The sequence below is a fragment of the Dipodomys merriami genome, unplaced genomic scaffold (genome assembly GCF_024711535.1).
Source record: "Dipodomys merriami isolate MVZ:Mamm:240054 unplaced genomic scaffold, mDipMer1.0.p SCAF_7, whole genome shotgun sequence".
In the NCBI taxonomy this organism is placed as follows: domain Eukaryota; kingdom Metazoa; phylum Chordata; class Mammalia; order Rodentia; family Heteromyidae; genus Dipodomys; species Dipodomys merriami.
In genome coordinates, this window is record NW_027206290.1 from 55,453,776 (window position 1) to 55,474,516 (window position 20,741).

General features: G+C 40.3%; 1 protein-coding gene across 3 annotated transcripts in view; it reads left to right on the plus strand.

The window, feature by feature from the left end:
* Dzank1 (double zinc ribbon and ankyrin repeat domains 1) overlaps positions 1-20,741 on the plus strand; it is a 56,115-nt gene that overhangs the window by 3,968 nt on the left and 31,406 nt on the right. For 2 of the 3 annotated variants that reach the window (XM_070006683.1, XM_070006684.1), the window contains exons 4-8: positions 1,467-1,581; positions 3,291-3,387; positions 6,850-6,974; positions 13,106-13,191; positions 18,018-18,135. In XM_070006683.1, the coding sequence (XP_069862784.1) occupies positions 1,467-1,581; positions 3,291-3,387; positions 6,850-6,974; positions 13,106-13,191; positions 18,018-18,135 (541 nt within the window). Of the gene's footprint in view, positions 1-1,414; positions 1,582-3,290; positions 3,388-6,849; positions 6,975-13,105; positions 13,192-18,017; positions 18,136-20,741 lie in introns of all 3 variants that reach the window. The other variant, XM_070006685.1, reaches the window with a different exon arrangement.

Below are 20,741 nucleotides of genomic sequence, written 5' to 3' on the forward strand. Positions count from 1 at the left end.
ATTAGAAGGGCACATGAATTTTTCTTTAATTTTAGCATATGTATTCACTTTTCTGTTTTATGTGCTTTTTGCTGAAGTATACTGTAAGGTGCACAAATTATAAGCCACAGTTCAAAAGATATAATGTATATTGATAATATTTTTATTTTATATTTCACACTGGTGATCTGGGATGGAAAAACCTTTCTAGGGTTGGAGACCTCTAAGGATCTTTATGTGGCTCTGAAGTAGGAAATCACTGTGTTTAGAGATAGTTCTTTTATGACCTACAACTACCTCCATCATTTTCTTGTTGATTTTGTTTGATTTAACTGGCCTTTAAAACTACTCTTGTTTCAAGTTGGTGGGCATGAGCCACTTCATTTTTTCTTTATTCTCTTTGTGCTACTTGGAGACTTTCCCCCATTTTCAAATATAGAAATCACTTAATTTAAAAACATTTATTATATATTATAGATTTTTGAAAAGTCTCAAATATCTAGGAAATGATAGAGGAAAAAGGTTAGTTTGGCCACATTCTGGGAATATCTTTAAGTTGCAAATCAAATGTCTCACTGGCCCAGGTACTTTGAAAAGAATCTCTAGGCTCTCTCTCCTAGCTGAACTATTTATTGCATGTATTTTGGGGTGGATCTACGACTTTTACACTGATAACTGCTTTGACATCTTTACACAAATTAAACTAACAACCCATTTATACATGACATATTCTTTATTAAACAGAAAATTCTATATAGTTTATTTAATAGAAAAGTATTTTCTCGCTTGCCAAGACACTTGTATCAAACAAACCTTTTTTTTTTTTTTTTTTGTCGGTCGTGGGGCTTGAACTCTGGGCTTGGTCGCTGTCCTTGTGCTCTTCAGCTCAAGACGAGCACTCTACCTCTTGAGCCATAGCACCACTTCCGGTTTTCTAGCAGTTTATTAGAGATAAAAGTCTCACGAACTTTCCTGCCCAGGCTGGCTTTGGACTGCAATCCTCAGATATCAGCCTGCTGAGTAGCTAGGATTACAGGCGTGAGCCACCGGCGCCTGGCAAAGCAAACCATTTTAATTATTAAGAATTAAGAAGCTAACCAGGTGTCAGTGGCTCATGCCTATAATCCTAGCTACTCAGGAAACTGAGATCTCAGGATGATGGTTCAAAGCCCTGGCAGGAAGTCCATGAGACTATCTCCAGTTAACCACCAAAAATCTGCAAGTGGAGCTATGGTTTACATGGTAGAGTACTAGACTTGAACAACAAAGGCTCAGGAACAGCACCCAGGCCCTGAGTTCAAGCCCCAGGACCAGTACACACACACAAATTATAGAATAGAAATAGTTAAAACATAATGAATTAAGTAGTTATGTTAAGTGACTTTAGGGTCTTTTAAATTGATAATCACTATTTCTTTGAATCTTTTTTTAACAGCCTTTCTGTCTGTCTGCTCTCTCTCTTTCTCTTTATCTCTCATGATATCCAGAGATTGCAGACAGAGTGGAATTGTAACAAAAGTGTTTCAAGTGGGTTATGAACCACCAAAGATAGTTTCTTCTGAAGATAACATTGAAAATGTTCTCAAAGATTCTTCAAAGCAGGCAAGTAATGAAACTATATCTATAGCTATCTATCTATCTATCTATCTATCTATCTATCTATCTATCTATCTATCTATCTATCTATCTATCTATCTATCTATCTGTCACTGTGTACTTGTTTCCTTCATTCTGAGTGACCCATGTTTGCTTTCATTACATTACCTCTGCTCACAATAAATCAGGTCCGTATAGTTGAAGTCCGTTTCAAACCTTGCAAAGTATCTTCACTGATTTGCTGTTTTTTGGTCAAGTTTTCCTCCATCCTGAAGATTACAATTCTAACCCAGCATCACTACCCATATACCAGCGTCTTTAGTGACTTTTATCTACTGAAGAAAGCAGAAACGTTTAGCTTTCTAGCTAGGTGATCAGTTTCTGTCCTTGGTCAGTTGAGTCTATGACTCCACACATATACATAAGCTCCAGCTAAACTGGGTACTGTGCTCTCTTGCTGCACTGGGGCTTCTCCTTTACAAAAATGCTTTGAACATTTGGTTTCGTATCAGCTTTCCCCATCAATTGTAAGGCCTAGAGCACAGGGCATGCTGTAATAATACTCACAGTTTTGCACAGGGAAAGTGGGACAGGTGGTTAAGTATATGTTTGGAGAATAGAATCATAAGACTCATAGAAGTCCCCAGTGGTCATAGACTCCTATTACGTTTATGTAATCCCCAAATATATACAAAACTTCCCCTTTGCAGAGTCAATCTGACCTAATAATGATATTTGAAACAATCCCTGGGTTCTCAGCATCAGTGAGATAGATCCAAAAAGCAGGATGAGAAGATAGGCTAGCCTATTGGAAGGCATCCAACCAAGAGGGTGAGACATGAGGATCTTGGGAGTGATCCCTGAAGAAGTTTTGTGGGAATGTCTCTGAAACCCACTGGTGGCCAGAAAAATCAGAGATGAGGGTATAAAACTAAGTCATTGGGCATAGACATGAGATCCGGCTTTAGTGGATTGTGACAAGACAGCCAGCAGAGATGTACATCTACTGGTGCTCAGGTTGGAATCAGATATAAAGGATAAAGTCCATGGGGAAGAAAGTCCAGAAAGAATAATGTTTCAGAACTGTGTGTGGGCAAGTAGCATATGTGAGTCCTATTTTGGTCTGACTCCACACTATCTATGGATATGGTGACTCCCTGATATTACTGCCTCCAATGATTATGATATCCTCCTATATGTGCTACAATCTGCCTCCTGCCTTTACCACTTGATATGCCCAGATATGCTGCTAATCAAGTAACATAAAGCCAAGTTATGTGTTACTCTGTATTTCTAGAGAAAATGAAATACAGGTCACTGTAAAAATTTCTGTAAACTCTTTCAAGTAAGAAGTGTACACCATGGTTGGGTGTGGTGGCTCATGCCTGTAATCCTAGCTACTCAGGAGGCTAAGATCTAAGGACTGAGGTTCAAAGCCAGCCCTGGCAGGAAAGGCCGTGAGACTCTTATGTCTAATAAACCACTCAGAAAACCAGAAGTGGTGCTGTGGCTCAAATGGTAGAACATTACTGACCTTGAGCTGAAGAGCTGAGGGACAGCACACAGGCCCAGAGTTCAAGCCCCATGACCAGGGAAAAAAAGAAAAAGAAAAGGAAAAGAAATATATACCATGACATTGTCTCTATCCTGTGACTTGGAATTTTTACATTCTAAATGGGTACAAGTCAACTGATACTCAGTGTATTCTTTCCTAGGAATTGAAAAATGGATTTGATGGATCAAAACTAAGGAAGAAATACAAGAATGCTGAGAATAAATCTAGTTGGAATGTTAACCTTAGAAAGTTTCCAGGTATGAACTGATAGAGTAAAGGTAAGATTTCATGTTCTAAGCCGGGCGCTGGTGGCTCACGCCTGTAATCCTAGCTACTCAGGAGGCTGAGATCTGAGGATCGCGGTTCAAAGCCAGCCCGGGCAGGAGAGACCGTGAGACTCCTATCTCCAATAAACCACCAGAAAACCGGAAGTGGCGCTGTAGCTCAAGTGGTAGAGCGCTCGCCTTGAGCTGAAGAGCTGAGGGACAGTGCTCAGGCCCAGAGTTCAAGCCCCACGACCGACAAAAAAAAAAAAAAAAAAAAAGATTTCATGTTCTAAACTCACTCAACAGGCTCATGCACGTTCACTGCATATTTTCTTATCTGCAGAAGTTGGACTAAGAAAGCACTGCAAAGTAGGCTGTGATATGAGATTTTGTGCTGTTCTTGCTAACAGCTTAAGACCATGATGTACAACAAAGTTGGGTCTTATTGATTAATTGTATTGAGTGAGACCATATTTCAGGAAATCATGGTATGCCTCCCCTAACAAAATAAAAACAGTAAAGGGTTTGAGAGAAGGGTGAAGTTTGGTGAAATTTAAATGAAAGTAGAGTTTTGATTATCTGAAAGCAAAGTTAGGGTATGTATGAAAGGGTTACATCAGATATGGACTGAGGTTCATTTACACAGTAACTATAGAATACACATGAAGTGCTGGGAATGTGGCTTAGTGGTAGAGTGCTTTCCTATCATGCATGAGGTCCTGAGTTCGATTCCTCGGTATGACATAAACAAAAAAAGCCAGAAGTTGTGCCGTGGCCCAAATGGTAGAGTGATAGCCTTGAGCAAAAGAAGCTCAGGGAAAGTGCCCAGGCCCTGAATTCAAGTCCCAGGACTGGCAAAAAAAAAAAAAATCCACATGGAACATTGCTATCAGAAAACCTTATACATAGCTTAGCACCAAGGTTGGCTATTGAAGCTGCTTTTTTATACCAAAGTGGCTTAGATTCTTCAGACAAGAATCAAGTTCTGACTAATGGAATTTTTTTTTTCTTGTCGGTCATGGGCTTTAACTCTGGGCCTGGGTGCTGTCCCTCAGCTCTTCAGCTCAAGGCTAGAGCTCTACCACTTGAGCCACAGCACCACCTCCAGTTTTCTGGTGGTTTTATTGGATATAAGAGTCTGGACTTTGCTGCCCAGGCTGGCTTTGAACTGTGATCCTCAGACCTCAGCCTCCTGAGTAGCTAGTATTACAGGCATGAGCCACCGGCACCCAGCAACTAATAGGATTTTTTTTTTCTGGTTGTGGGGCTTGAACTCTGGGCCTGGGTGCTGTCCCTTTGCTCTTCAGCTCAAGGTTAGAGTTCTACCACTTGAGCTACAATGCCACTTCTGGTTTTTTTGGTGGTTTATTGGAGATAAGAGTTTCAGGGACTTTCCTGCCCGGGCTGGCTTTGAACCTCTATCCTCAGATCTCAGCTTCCTGAGTAGCTAAGATTACAGGCGTAAGCCATTAGCACCTGGCAACTAATAGGATTTTTTTTTTTTTTTTTTTTGTCGGCCGTGGGGCTTGAACTCTGGGTCTGGACGCTGTCCCTCAGCTCTTCAGCTCAAGGCGAGCGCTCTACCACTTGAGCTACAGCGCCACTTCCAGTTTTCTGGTGGTTTATTGGAGATAGGAGTCTCACGGTCTCTCCTGCCCGGGCTGGCTTTGAACCGCGATCCTCAGATCTCAGCCTCCTGAGTAGCTAGGATTACAGGCGTGAGCCACCAGCGCCCGGCCTAATAGGATTTTTAAAAGCAGTTTCTGATAGTCTATGAGGTTAGAGAATAGAATTTCTCAGTTGTAAGCAATAGTCACTCAAAAAAAAGTATTGGTTAGGTACAGTGGCTCATATGTATAATCTGAGCTACTTGAGAAGGAGGCAGAGATTGAGAGGAACACAGTTCGAGGCCAGCCTCGGCAAAAATTAGTTTCCCACCTCAGATTATATACAAATATGTACTGGGCACCAGTGGCTCCTGCCTATAATCCTAGCTACTCAGGAAGGTTCATGAGACTCTTTTGTACGTGTATATTGGTCTTGGAGCTTGAACTCAGAGCATGGGTGCTGTTCCTGACCTTCTTTTGCTCAAGGTTCTGCCACTTGAACCACAGCTCTGCTTCTGGCTTTTTTGTAGTTTAGTGGAGATAAGATTCTCACAAACTTTCCTGCCCCAGCTGGCTTTAAACCATGATCCTCAGATCTCAGTTTCCTCAGTAACTAGTGGCCAGTAACACCAGCAGCCAGATTTGTGAGACTCTTATCTCCAATTAACCAGTGAAAAGCTGAAAGTGGAACTGTGGCTCAAGTGGTACAATGCTAGCCTTGAGCACAAACGCTCAGGCCCTAAGATCAAGAGACCAGCACCAACCCCCCATGTATATATATATTTGTATATGTATATCTATTTGTATATATGTGTTATATAATATATAAATTATATACTATATGTAGGTATATATACATGTGTTATATATAACATATACCTACATATAACATATATTATATACAATATTACATATTATACATTATATATTATAATATATGTTATGTTATATTATAAAATATAATATTATATGTCATATATTATAATATATTACATATTATTATTTTTATTATTTATTTTATTATTTTATATTTTATATTATATAATATATAACATATAATATAATATAATAAATATTAGTATAATATATTATATATAACATATCTGTTATATATAACATACATATATCTGTATACACATGCACACACATATATATATATAAAACAAATGTGTATTCATCTGTAATGCTAGATGGGAGGCACAAATAAACATATTGTAGTCTTTTGAGGCTAGTCTGGGCATCATGTCAGATAATCTGGCAGATATCTGAAAAATAACCAAAGCAAAAGGGGCTGGAGATGTGGCTTAAGTGGTAGAATATCTTTCTATCAAACCCCAGTACTTCCTTTTGCAAAAAAGAGAAAAATATTATGAATTTTTCAGCTGAAATATGTTTTAGAATAAATAATATTATAAATAAATACTATAATATAATATATAAATAAATAATATTAACCTGCTAACATTTCCACTGAAGTGATTTGTCTATTTTCCTATCCTGATGTGGAATGTTACAATATCAGGGATTTTGGGGGGGGGGTCAGCTTAGTTGTGGGGTTTGAAATCTGGGCTTGGGCGCTGTCCCTGCACTCTTCAGCTCAAGGCAAGTGCTCTACCACTTGAGCCACAGCACCACTTCCTGTTTTCTCATTTTAGGCATAGTATTTCTTTATGAGTTCTAAATTACTGAGTTGAGAAGGGTGTCCTTTATATAATTCTTATTTCTAGGGAAAGAATGATTACAATGTTTCCTTTATTAAGAAGGTTTTTTTATGTGAAGAACTACTTTCATGGCTTTATATGATTATACATGCTCACATAACAGTGTTCTTTTAATACAATTGTAGACCCCATGGCAGGTGAAAGAATGGTCCCTAAAACTCTGAAAGATCTTCGCTTCTCAGAGAGTCCCCTGGAAATCCCAGCCTACAGTGAAGAATCAATCTCTAGATCATCCACCCACCAATCACAGGTAACCTCTATGAAAAAACTTCCCATATCTTTATTTTTATTTTATTTATTTATTTTTTTGGGTCCGGTTGTGGGGCCTGAACTCTGGGCCTGGGCGTTGTCCCTCAGCTCTTCAGCTCAAGGCTAGCATTCTACCACTTGAGCCACAGCGCCACTTCTGGCTTTTTTTTTTTTTGCTTATGTGGTGCTGAGGAATTGAACCCAGGGCCTCAGGCATGCAAGGCAAGCGCTCTACCACTGAGCCACTTTTCCAGCCCCATATTTCCCATATCTTAATGCTTCAGTTGAAATACTTCTTAAAAATAATGTTTAGGGGCTGGGAAGATGGCTCAGTGGTAGAGCGCTCGCCTTGCATGCATGAGGCCCTGGGTTCAATTCCTCAGCACCACATAAGCAAAAAAAAGAAAAAAGCCGGAAGTGGCGCTGTGGCTCAAGAGGTAGAGCGCTAGCCTTGAGCTGAAGAGCTGAGGGACAGTGCCCAGGCCCAGAGTTGAGGCCCCACGACCGGACCCAAAAAAAAAAAAATAATAATGTTTAAATAGTTGTACAAATGGGTTTCAATTCAGTATATTAGTTTATGAGTATAATACATCTTGATCAATGTCACCTTTTCCATTCATGTGAAAATATTTTACAATAGTGATTCCCAGGATTTTGACTGTGGTTCATCACTGGAAATGCTATGTTGGACAAGAAAAATTTATATTCATAGAGTAGACATGTTGATGTTTTGAGAAAACGGATAATTACCAAGTGAGCCCAGTAATTAGCAGTTTACTTATCTCTCCTTCTGATGAATACTGAAGACTGAGAGTTCCTGAGAGAGAGAGAGAGAAAGAGAGAGAGAGAGAGAAGAGAGGAGAGAGAGAGAGAGAGAGAGAGAGAGAGAGAGAGAGAGAGAGAGAGAGAGAGAGAGAGAGAGAGAGAGAGAGAAAGTGTCCCTGAAAAGGTTAATATCCAAATTGAATTATGAAAGGGCTTTACCATTCCTGCAAATGTCTTGGGGAAAACACTCAGCAATAGTCATAACAAGGACAGCAAAGGGAGAGGACAGGGAGCTGCTGTGGTTGAAACATGATGAACAAATTATGACATATAGTGATCTAGGTCCAGAACATCTAGGTTCTCAGATTACAAATCACCTGAGGAGCTTCTAACCACTCCCAGGAACCTAATATGAGAAATTCAAATTCACTTAGACTGAGGTGTTGTGGTGGCATTGTTTGTTTTTACTCATAGTCATGATTGAGAATTATAGGGGCTTAGGAAGCTAGTTTCATTGTAAGAAGTTTAGGTTTTATTCATTTTGTAAAGCAATCTATTTGGATTTTTTTTTTCCATCATGGGGCTTGAACTCTGGGCCTGGGCGTTGTCCCTCAGCTCTTCAGCTCAAGGCTAGCACTCTACCATTTGAGCCACAGCACCACTTCCTGTTTGCTAAGTGATTTTTTGGAGATAAGAATCTCATGGACTTTCCTGCCTAGGCTGGCTTTGAACCATGATCCTCAGATCTCAGCCTCCTGAGTAGCTAGGATTACAGGTGTGAGCCACTAATGCCCGGCTTCTATTTGGGTTTTATACTAAACTATAACCAGACTTGTAGTAAATTGGTAATACTACTTCCATTCAAAAGTTTTCTCTTTGGCTACAGGGTAAGAGGTGAGTATCATTTTAGAATCATTTTAGAGGTAGGTGTTTCCTCCAGGTTGATTGTAGATACGGACATGATTGTAACTGGGTCAAGGTTGTAGAGGTGGTGAGGACAAGTGGCAGACATATTTGGCTGAGGGATCAAATAGATGAGATAAGGTAAAGGGAGTAGTCAAGGATGACCCGTGGGGTTTTGGCTTCTAAGGGCAACACAGGAGGCCTTGCTCTCTTCCCATTGAACCTCAAGTAGCATATACTTGGAATTTTATTTCCTAACAGTTGCTCCTTATGTGCCCATTGTTTTAGATTGTTTGCATCTACTATCAACTATAAAGAAGGCAAAAGGCATGGTTCCCAAACCTGATTGTCTTATCAGAATCACCCAGAAGGAACCTTAAATTTTTGTGTAGATTTCTAGCTAGCTTCTTCTACAATATGCTGAGCTATAAGCCTAAAATGAAATTCACAGATGACTTTTATGATCAGCCCAGTCTGAGAATCACTGGCTAAATAATTGCCTTCATAAGCAGTCTCTAATGTCAAGTGCCTATGTACTATATTTTGTACTATATTTTTTGAGGACCACAAAGTCCAAACCAGGGAATCACAAATCTGGGAAAGTCTGCTTGCAAACTCCACTAAACAAAGGGATAACATCTCTATAATTGAAAATTGCCTTTCCAAATATTCTGGGAAAAATGTCTACCTAGTTACCAGATGAACTAATGACTACATTCAGCTCCTGGGGACAGTACACTGTAGTGTGACCCAAATAAAAACACTGCTTTTAAGATAAAATGTCATGTTTTGATAAATGAATGGTTGAAGAACAAAACACAATAATTGTTTTCAGCACAACAATCTCATATGGTTGCTTCTTGAAATGTGTCTAGAAGTTTTGTTTTCTTTTTTCTTTTCTTTCTTTTTTTTTCTGTTGGTCATGGGGCTTGAACTCAGGGCCTGATCGCTGTCCCTCAGCTCTTCAGCTCAAGGCTAGTGCTCTACCACTTGAGCTACAGTGCCACTTCCAGTTTTTCTGGTGGTTTATTGGAGATAAAAGTTTCAGGGACTTTCCTGCCCGGGCTGGCTTTTGAATCCTCAGATCTCAGCCTCCTGAGTAGCTAGGATTACAGAAGTGAGCCACCAACACCCGGCTAGAAGTATTATTTTCTTTGTGCATTAATATTTTATTTATCTTGTCTACTTAGTTTAGAGTTGTTCCCAAGAGAAAAGCTGAGTAAAATAACATATAAGGCTTTATGTTTGTTTTTTTTTAAGTTGGTCCTGAGGCTTGAACTCAGGACCTCATACTTGCTAGGCAAGTGTTCTACCACTTGAACCACACCCCTAGCCCGGCTTTAAGTTTTTTAATCCCAAAGTGCTTGTAATATAGAGTCAAGGACAGAGTTTTAGGAATTTGAATAGAATTTAGAAAGCTAGGAAAGCCAGAAAATAAATATAAAAAGGCTCTTTCCTACTCTTGTTCTTCATATTGGTAAGAGATTTTTCTAGTATTTCAGCTCTATCCATCTGAATGAGCTTCAGAAACTATTAGAATTAATGATACTAATAATCATATTATGCTTGATATCATTGATAATCATATTTTAATATCATTAATGATATAATATCACAGAATTAATGTCGTTATTCTATGTGCAACATGTTAGTAACTTCCAGGGAAATGAGACATCTCTGAGCTAAGCATCTGGCTTGGGGTGCCTTTGGGGCCAAACAGGGATAAATGACAACTGATACTTGACTTTAGTGAGATCATAAAAGTAGGAGGCCAGTGCCAGTGGCTCATCCCTATAATCCTAGCCACTCAGGAGGCTGGGATCTTAGGATCATGGTTCAAAGCCAGCCCAGGTAGAAAAGTCCATGAGGCTCTTTATTTCCAGTTAACCCCTAGAAAACTGGAAGTGGCTCTGTGACTCAAAGTGGAAGAGTGTTAGCCTTGAGCAAAAAAGCTCAGGGTCAGTGCCCAGACCCTGAGTTCTTGTGGAAGACCTCAGCCAGCTAAATGGTTCACTTAACCCAAAACAACCACTGAAAGGAAGAACTATAGGTTCAGTGTTATCACATCTGATGAAATTATGTCATTAAGTGCAATTTGGACTTAATAATTCAAACTCTTAATTGGCATAGGAACCAATATACCTGATATTTGGGCCATATATCATATTTGCCCAATGACTGCCAGTTTGTGATTTCTGATATGAGTCATGTTAGATTTAACAAAAATGCAATAAAAAGCCTTCTTATTGCCTGCAAATTAAGTGGAAGTCCTGAACTTACCACACAAGCATTTTTTTTTTTTTTTGGTCAGTCGTGGGGCTTGAACTCTGGGCCTGGGCGCCGTCCCTCAGCTCTTCAGTTCAAGGCAAGCGCTCTACCACTTGAGCTACAGCGCCACTTCCGGTTTTCTGGTGGTTTATTGGAGATAGGAGTCTCATGGTCTCTCCTGCCCGGGCTGGCTTTGAACCATGATCCTCAGATCTCAGCCTCCTGAGTAGCTAGGATTATAGGCGTGAGCCACCAGCACCTGGCTCACACAAGCATTTAAGAAGAGTTATTTAAAGAGACAGGTAGGACTGAGAGTAGAACCCATAGTCTTAACATGAATTCAAGGAAGTAACTTCATTTTTCTGAGCCTCAGCCTCCTCCCCTCAAACATGAGTTTTACATATGTGTCTCTTCATATGGTGTGCTGAGATGGCCTCAATATCCTATCTTTGGAATTTGTGACAAAATACATGATTGAATCCCATCACAAAGAAATGTCAAACAAAACTAAATTGAAGGATATCTAGCTTGTTACTCTTTAAAAAATGTCAAAATCAGCTTGGTGCCAGTGGCTCATGCCTGTAATCTAGCTACTCAGAGGCTGAGATCTGAGGATCATGGTTCAAAGCCAGCCTTGGCAGGAAAGTCTGTGAGACACTTAACTTCTATAAACCACTAGAAAACTGGAAGTGGTGCTATGGCTCAAGCAGTAGAGCACTCGTCTTGAGCTGAAGAGTTCAGGGGCAGTGCCCAAGCCCAGAGTTCACGTCCCATGACTGACCAAAAAAAAAAAGTCAAAATCATGGAAGATCAAACAGACTGAAGAACTATTCTAAATTAGGGATGGAACATGACAAATACAAAATGTGGCTCTAGAGTAGATCCTGGACCAGGAAAATATTTAGCTGAACACATCATTGGCACAACTCATGAGGTCTAAGTATAAATCTGTGGGTTAGATTATAGTATTGTGTCCCTGTTAAGTTTTCTAACTTTGTTACAAGGTTGTATAAGAGGACAGTCTTGTTCTTTACCAAGAACACAAGTACTTTACCAAGTAACACATTCAGTTACTTAGGGACAAAGGCACACCATGACTCAAGCTTATTCTCATATAATTCAGAAATTGAGAATTAAGGAATATTTAAAACAGTGTTAATGTAAACAATTGATCAAGCTAAGTAGACAGGAGGTGTTATTTATGATCTCCTTATAACTCCTTTCTGCAAATTTGAAATTATATTAAAGTAGGTATTGGGCTAGGAATGTGGCTTATTTGAAGTGTGCTTGCCTAGCATGCATGAAGCCCTGGGTTTGATTTCTCAGTACCACATAAACAGAAAAAGCCAGAAGTGGCACTGTGGCTCAAGCAGTAGAGTGCTAGCCTTGAGCTGAAGAGCTGAGGGATAGTGCCCAGGCCCAGAGTTCAAGCCCCATGACCAACAAAAACAGAAAAACCAGTGTATATTCAGATAGGTGAATCTTTTAGCATTTTCTTCAAGTATCATAATCCTTGAGCAAAACTTAGATTTTTCAGTTTATTAAATCTGGTAAATTCAGCAAGGCACCAGTGGCTCACACCTGTAATCCTAGCTACTCAGGAGGCTGATATCTGAGGATTATGGTTCAAAGCCAGCCCAGGCAGGAAAATCTAAGAGACCCATCTCCAGTTAACCACCAGAAAACCAGAAATGGTGCTGTGGTTCAAGTGGTAGAGCGCTTGCCTTGAGCCGAAAAGCTCAGGGAGAGCACCTAAGCCCAGAGTTCAAGCCCCACGATGGAAAAAAATCTGGTAAATTCAGATGGCAAAGTCAGATATCTTCTATTGTAAACTTTCCTCTTCAATGAAATTTACATATCAATTATGAACAACACGATGTAATTTTTAATGTTAGATACTAGAGTATAAATGCTTAGTCATAATTGCTTATGACTAGCTCCATCATAGGTTTTATTTATTTATTTATTTATTTATTTATTTATTTTGTCAGTTGTGGGGCTTGAACTCTGGGTCTGGGCACTGTCCCTCAGCTCTTCAGCTCAAGGCTAGCACTCTATCACTTGAGCCACCATCATAGGTTTTAAAAGATGAAATCTAGGTATTATGAACTGAACATTAAAGTTAAATTTGAATAGAAGTTTGCTGTCTTATAGCATTTACCAAGTTAAATTAACTCTTTGTTCTCTTAATTTTAGCCCCCTGGATTTGCCCACATAAATGGCCGTAAGAGTCTGACAAGCACAGAGGTCATGAGGATTCAAAGGGAGACAGACTTTCTCAAGTATGTATCTCTTTACTCTGTTCTAAATTCTGCAAAGATGCATCATTGTCAGAGAGTTTAAAAATGGAAAAGCAATAATAATCTTGCCCACTCCTTGCTTTCAAAATAAAAAAGTTTAGAGCTTGTAAAAGTTATAATTGACCTACAAGTTGTATATACTTAAAGTTTTATATGTATGTACATACATACACATATATACATATACATATATATATATGTACTATCACCACAGTCAGAAAATGAGTAAATTCATCTCCTCTTAAAATTGTCTACCTTATACCCTTTCCCTACTTCTATCCTATTATTAATCCACCTGTTGTCATTAGTTTAGTTTGCATCTTACTCTACATACAAATGTAGTATCTTTTTGGAGGAAAGAGGCAGGCTTTTTGGCTCAGTATAATTATTGTAGGATTCACATGTGTTGTGCCTTAGTTCTCTGTACTGCTGGGTTTCTGTTATGTGGAAAGACCACAGTTTGCTTATCTTGAGAGGACATGTGTGTGTTCCAGGTTTTGACTGTTACAGGTAAAGTTCATAGGAACATTTAAGACATAGGCTTTCATTCCCCTTGGAGTAAACACCTTGAAAAAGAAAACATGGGTTATATGATAGGTATATGTTGTTTTTTTTTTTTTTTTGGCCAGTCCTGGGGCTTGAACTTCAGGCTTGAGCACTGTCCCTGAGCTTCTTTGGCTCAAGGCTAGCACTCTACCACTTGAGCCACAATGCCACTTCCACCTTTTTCTGTTTATGTGGTACTGAGAAATCAAAACCAGGGGCTTCATGCATGCTAGGCAAGCACTCTAAGCCACATTCCCAGCCCTATGTTACATTTTTTAAGAAACTATGTGTTTTCCAAAGTAGTTATGCCATTTTTGCATTCTCATAAACAATATTGGAGAACTACAATTTCTGTACATCCTCATCAACACCTTGATTTTGATTTTTGGTAATTAGTGGGATTGTAGTAGAAGCTTATTATGATTGTAATGTACGCTTCCCTAAGCATGTGTGTCTCTGGCTTGGCTCATGCCTCCCAGCTCTAAGGAATTTCTTTTCTAGCTGTTGTCTTTGTTTTGTTTTGGTGTCAGGATAAGTTTGGCTTTATAGAATGACCTGGGGCTGGGAGCCCGGTGGTTCATGCCTATAATCCTAACTACTCAGGAGGCTGAGATCTGAGGATCTCCGTTCAAAGCCAACTTGGGCAGGAAAGTCTGTGAAATTCTATCTCCAATAAACTACCAGAAAACCGGAAGGGGCACTGGAGCTCCAGTGGTAGAGTGCTCGCCTTGAGCTGAAGAGCTGAGAGACAGCACTCAGGCCCAGAGTGTAAGCCCCACGACTGACCCCCCCCAAAAAAAAAAATGACCTGGGAAAAAGTTTCTCTCTCCTTTAATTTTCTGAGTTTGTATAAATTAGTGTTACATATTCCATGAATATATGGTAGAATTTGCCAGTGATATCACTAGAGCACTAGAGTTTGGAATTTTTCTTTCAAGAAGCCTTTATCTATATATGCAATTTAATAATAGGTTCATTCATGTTTATCTCCTTTTCTGAGTGAATTTTAGACTTTACTTGCCTTTTTATTTTTTAGTTTCTTGCTTATTAAAGATGAAGTCACTGGCTTGAAGTCTTTTCTTCTTTCCTAATATTGAATTACTGTCAGTTACAACATTGACCTTACATTTCCTTGTGTACTGCTTTACTCATGTCCCTCACATTCTTATGTGTTGTGTTTTAATTTTCATTCAGGTCAGTTTCTGACCTTTTTATTTTTTAATTTATTATTATTATTTTTTTGTCGGTCGTAGGTCTTGAACTCTGGGCCTGGGCACTGTTCCTCAGCTTTTTAGCTCAAGGCTAGTACTCTACAACTTGAGCCCCAGTACCACTTCCAGTTTTCTGAGTGGTTTATTGGAGATAAGAGTCTCACTGTCGGGGTTGGGAAGGTGGCTCAGTGGTAAAGCACTTGCCTTGCATGCTCGAGGCCCTGGGTTCGATTCCTCAGCACCACATAAGAAAAAAGCCGGAAGTGGCGCTGTGGCTCAAGTGGTAGAGCGCTAGCCTTGAGCTGAAGAGCTGAGGGACAGTGCCCAGGCCCCACGACCGGACCCCCGCCCCCCCCAAAAAAAAGAGTCTCACTATCTTTCCTGCCCAGGCTGGCTTTGAACTATGATCCTCATATCTCAATCTCCTAAGTAGCTAGGATTACAGGTGTGAGCCACCAGCACCCGGCCTGACCTTTTTATTTTTGACAGATGGGTTAATTAGAAGTCTTTTGTTAAATTTCCAAATATTGAAGGATTTTCCTTACACATTTCTGGTTTCTATTTCATGTTAAACTTCATTTGGTCAGATGACATGTATAATTTACTGTTAAATATTCTGTGTGCATTTTAAACTAATGTGTGTTCTGCTGGTATAAGTGTATTATAAATATCAATTAGGTTAAGTTAATAAAATTGTTTTAAGCCTGGAGATGGCGCTGTGGCTCAAGTGGTAGAGCACTAGCCTTGAGCCGAAGAGATGAGGGACAGCGCCCAGACTCAGAGTTCAAGCTCTACGACTGACAAAGAAAAAAAAAAAAGAAGAACTAGTAAAATTGTTTAAGCCTTTTCTATTTTTAAGGATATTCTACTTTTTGTAGAATAGTCATATATTGAGATAGTGATGTTGAAATCTGTGGGTATATTTATGTGTCTATTTCTATAAATATTTTCTTCATGTACTTTGAGGTTCTAATATTAAGTACATCAACCCTATGAATTTGTATATCTTGTTGCAGAGATGACTCCTATGTCATTATAAAATAATTTAATTTTGATAATACCTTTCACTCAGAAATCTTCTTTTAGACTATGTCTGTATGGCATACACACACATACACACACACACACACACACACACACACACACACACACACACACATTCTATCCCTCTTAACATACTTTTGTCCCATTACTTAAGGTTAGTTGGTCTTGGGTTAAAAAAAATTACATCTGGCAATCTGCAGTCTATTTAGAGTGTATGCAAAGCATTCTAACTGGTGCCTCATTACATATGAATTTTTTTTCATGTTGGCAGCAATAAGCATGAATTTCCCAACAATGCCTGAGCCCTAAGGATTGTTTCTTGAAATCCTCTTTAGTGTTTTTTTTTCTGGCTTTACGTAGTTTCTTATGTCAGGGCAGTAGTATCCTTTTGAAGACTTGAGAGTGACCTTCTGACAAGTTCTGAAGCTCTCTGTGCAGCTCTTCTTTGGTATTCTTTGCTTTAAAAAAATGTAATTGCGGGCTGGGAAGGTGGCTCAGTGGTAGAGCGCTTGCTTTGCATGCCTGAGGCCCTGGGTTCGATTCCTCAGCACCACATAAGCAGAAAAAGCCAGAAGTGGCACTGTGGCTCAAGAACTAGAGCACTAGCCTTGAGCTGAAGAGCTGAGGGACAGTGTCCAGGCCCAGAGTTCAGGCCCCACAACTGGCAAAAAAAAAAAAAAAAAAAATGTAATTGCTCTGGGCGCCAGTGGCTCACACCTATAACCCTAGCTACTCAGGAGGCTGAGATCTGAGGATCATGGTTCAAAGCCAGCTGGGGCAGGAAAAGTCCATGAGACTCTTATCTTCAATAAACCACTCAGAAAACTAGAAGTGGTGCTGTGACTCAACTGGACTTGAGGACTACCCTTAAGCTGAAGAGCTGAGGGAAAGCACCCAGGCCCAGGTTCAAGCTCCATGACCGACAAAGAAAAGAGTCTGACTCTTGTCAGATTCCCAGCTTTATGCTCTCAATTCAATGAAGAAACAATGACATAGTCAAGTCATGAGCTTTGACATAAGTAGGAGGGAACCTGTTGATCTGGTAGTGAACCCAGTCAGGAGACATGGTTAAACCTTGGTGACCATTGCCTTGTTAGAAAGGATGGAATAGAATAAAGAATACGGGAGTTAAATCAACTATAATGGCTAGTAATCATTAGGAGGCCATGGTGGAGTTGAGCGCAGACAACCAGACAGTCCAGTGTCCAGTATCCATGAATTCTTTTTATAGTTGTTAAGAAGAAACTATAAGGGAATAAGAAGGGAACCAAGCTTCAAGGAAGGGCATGGAAACAGCAGTGTGTTCACAGGGTAGTCTAATCCCAAGAATCCTTTTAGTTGTATAGATATATACACAGAAAGATTATGGGGGCTAGTCCATGAGATCTACATGCTCAGGAAATGAGGTCAGGGCCTTGGAAATCTAGCCAGGTGAATGAAAAGAACGGCAGGGCTTGACTCACACTCACATTATAGAATGCCATCAAGAAAATCTGATACTCAGACTAGATTTTGTGAGAAAGTGAGGAAAATTCACTGTAAACATGACTGGAATTCCCCAGGTTTACCATCACGCAAGCCAAATTCAATGTAATAGGACAAGCCACAGCCCAATTAAACATTGGGATTAGGGCTGCTGATAAATTTCCTGCCACAGCCAGGAAGTGGCATAGGTCTAACCTACAAGGAATAAGCACCATAAGTTTCAGCTATGCAGCTACTTTATGGTGAAAGACCTAGACAAGAATCATGTACCACATAAGGAATTCTATATGGATCTGCTGGTTGAATGGTTTGGTCGTACTGTGAATTGATATAGGATGGTATATATATCCCCAGAATGCTGTAATGAAGAAATCCTTTTTATAACCATTTAAAAGAACAAATCTCAGGCCTTGATCCTATTCTATAGCTGCTAAGGTGTGTGTGTGTATGTGTGTGTTTAGACTTTGACTAGCCTTCTTAATGTAGACCCATTTGGCCCACTGGGAACCTGTTTTGTTGTAGGTGTGCCCACTGCTTGGCCCCCTACCCAACAGATCCCTATGCTCGCTTCTGTCAAGAATGTGGAGCTACTGTCCCACCCATCTTTGGCTGTCGGCTTCCACCCCCAGAAGGAGCTCAGGTGAGCTGCAGAATTCTTAAAAACATCTTACACTGCTGAGCACCAATGATTCACACCTGTAATCCTAACTGCTCAGGAGGCTGAGGTCTGAGGATTGCAGTTCAAAGCCAATCTGGGCAAGAAAGTCCATGAGTCTCTTATCTATAGTTAACCACCAAAAAGTCAGAAGTGGAGCTGTGGATCAAGTGGTAGAGTGCTAGCTTTGAGCAAAAAAGCTTGGGAATAGTGTTCAGGCTCTGAGTCAAGCCCCAGAACTGGCATACACACCCACAAGTCTTATGTTGGTATATGAGCTCTTTATCTGCAGCAGTCACACAGTGCCTGGCACACATATCAAAAACATAGACAATTGTTGAAAGAATAATGAGCAGCGGAAGTGACGCTATGGTTCAAGTGGTAGAGTGCTAGCCTTGAGCTGAAGAGCTGAGGACAGCGCCCAAGCCCACAGTTCAAGTTCAAGCCCCATGGCTGACTAAATAAATAAATAAATAAAATTTAAATTTAATCTGTAATGTCTTGTCTCTTGAACATGTACCCACTCAGCTTAGGTTACTTTTCCCTCCACCCACACATGCTTAATTCTTTCTTTTAACCTGGAGCTGCCCTTGGGTCTCTATATCTTTCATGTTCAATTGGAGATTGGCCAAACATTGTACTCAAACACTGGAGTCGCTTCTATATCTTTCATGTTCAATTGGAGATTGGCCAAACATTGTATTCAAACACTGGAGTCGCTAAGACTTCCACTGTCTGAAGATGGATCTGATCTATGTGTGGGCTGGGAAGCACATTAAACTTCAGCGTTTTCCCAAACTTCTACCTATGCTGGACTCCCTTGAATCTTCACAAAATTCCCATCAGCTAAGAATACGTGGGTATCCTGAACCCTCTTTCCTTCATGAAGAATATCTTCATAGACTCAAGTCACCTAAGGGTAAATGAAAAATTTATCAAGTCTCTATAATTGGCTTACCTCCTTGGTCCCATTACTAGTCTGTTGATTACCAAGAACAAAACCATAATCTCGGGCTGGGAAGGGCTCAGTGGTAGAGCGCTTGCCTTGCATGCATGAGGCCCTGAGTTTGATTCCTCAGCACCACTTAAGCAGAAAAAAAAAAAGCCGGAAGTGGCGCTGTGGCTCAAGTGGTAGAGTGCTAGCCTTGAGCTGAAGAGCTGAGGGACAGCGCCCAGGCCCAGAGTTCAGGCCCCATGACCGGACCCCCCCCCCAAAAAAAAGACCATAATCTCAGATTGTAGGAACCCCCACTGATTCTCCCTGCTTGCCACTGAGATTGTCACCTTAAAGTGCTCCAAACTAAGTCATTCTTGTCTGGCAGCAGGCAGGTTTTTTTTTTTTGCCAGTCCTGGGGCTTGAACTCAGGGTACTATCCCTGAGCTTCTTAGCCACAGTGCCACTTTCAGCTTTTTCTGCTTATGTGGTACTGAGGAATCGAAACCAGGGCCTCATGCATGCAAGACAAACACTCTACCACTGAGCCACCTTCCCAGCCCTGTAGACAGGTTTTTCATAGCCTGCCCTGTCCACAGGGTACCACTGCCTAGACTCAGAGGAGAGGAGTGCAGCCTCATGCAAGAACCAGAAGTAACTGTAGTGTTCTTATCTGGAGTTCAGTCCTTTCCAGGAATATTCCAGCTGTTTTTATTTACCTTTGGTCCACTGTCAGAGTGCTAGTGGTTGACTTTTTTTTTCTTGGTCCTGGGGCTTGAACACTGGGCCTGGGCACTGCCTCTTAAGTTTCTTTGTACTAAAGGCTAACACTCTATTACTTGATTGTTTGTTTTTTTGTTTTTTTGGGTCCAGTCATGGGGCCTGAACTCTGGGCTTGGGTGCTGTCCCTCAGCTCTGCAGCTCAAGGCTAGTGCTCTACCACTTAAGCCACAGCACCATTTTTGGCTTTTTTCTTTTTGCTTATGTGGTGCTAAGTAATCGAACCCAGGACCTCTGGCATGCAAGGCATATGCTCTACCACTGAGCCACCTTCCCAGCCTCAACACTCTATTATTTAATCCACAGTGCCACTTCTGGCTTTTTTTCTGAGTAGTTTATTGAAGATAAGAGTCTCACAGACTTTTCTGCCCAGGCTGGCTTTGAACAGCAATCTTCAGACATCAGCTTTCTGAACAGCAGTGGTTGACTTTTCTTTTCTTTTTTTTTCTGGTCATGGGGCTTGAACTCTGGGCCTGGGCGTTGTCCCTCAGCTGTTCAACTCAAGGCTAGCGCTCTACCATTTGAGCCACAGCGCCACTTCCAGCTTTTTCTGCTTATGTGGTGCTGAGGAATTGAACCCAGGGCCTCATGCATGCGAGGCAAGCATTCTACCACTGAGCCACCTTCCCAGCCCCATGGTTGACTTTTTTGATAGCTTTATCCAACTTTATAATTACATTTTGAGGAAGAGATTTATTGATTTCCTAATTCCATTGTGTGGTAAGTTAAGATTATTTTTAACACTTTAAAAAATAATAAGCATCTATTTACTCCTAATAGGAATAAAATTATAGTAAAGGTAATTATATTAAATTTGTTTCTGAGAAAAAAAGTAGAGATTAATTTGAAGATATTCTCAATACTTGCAGCCCAAGAG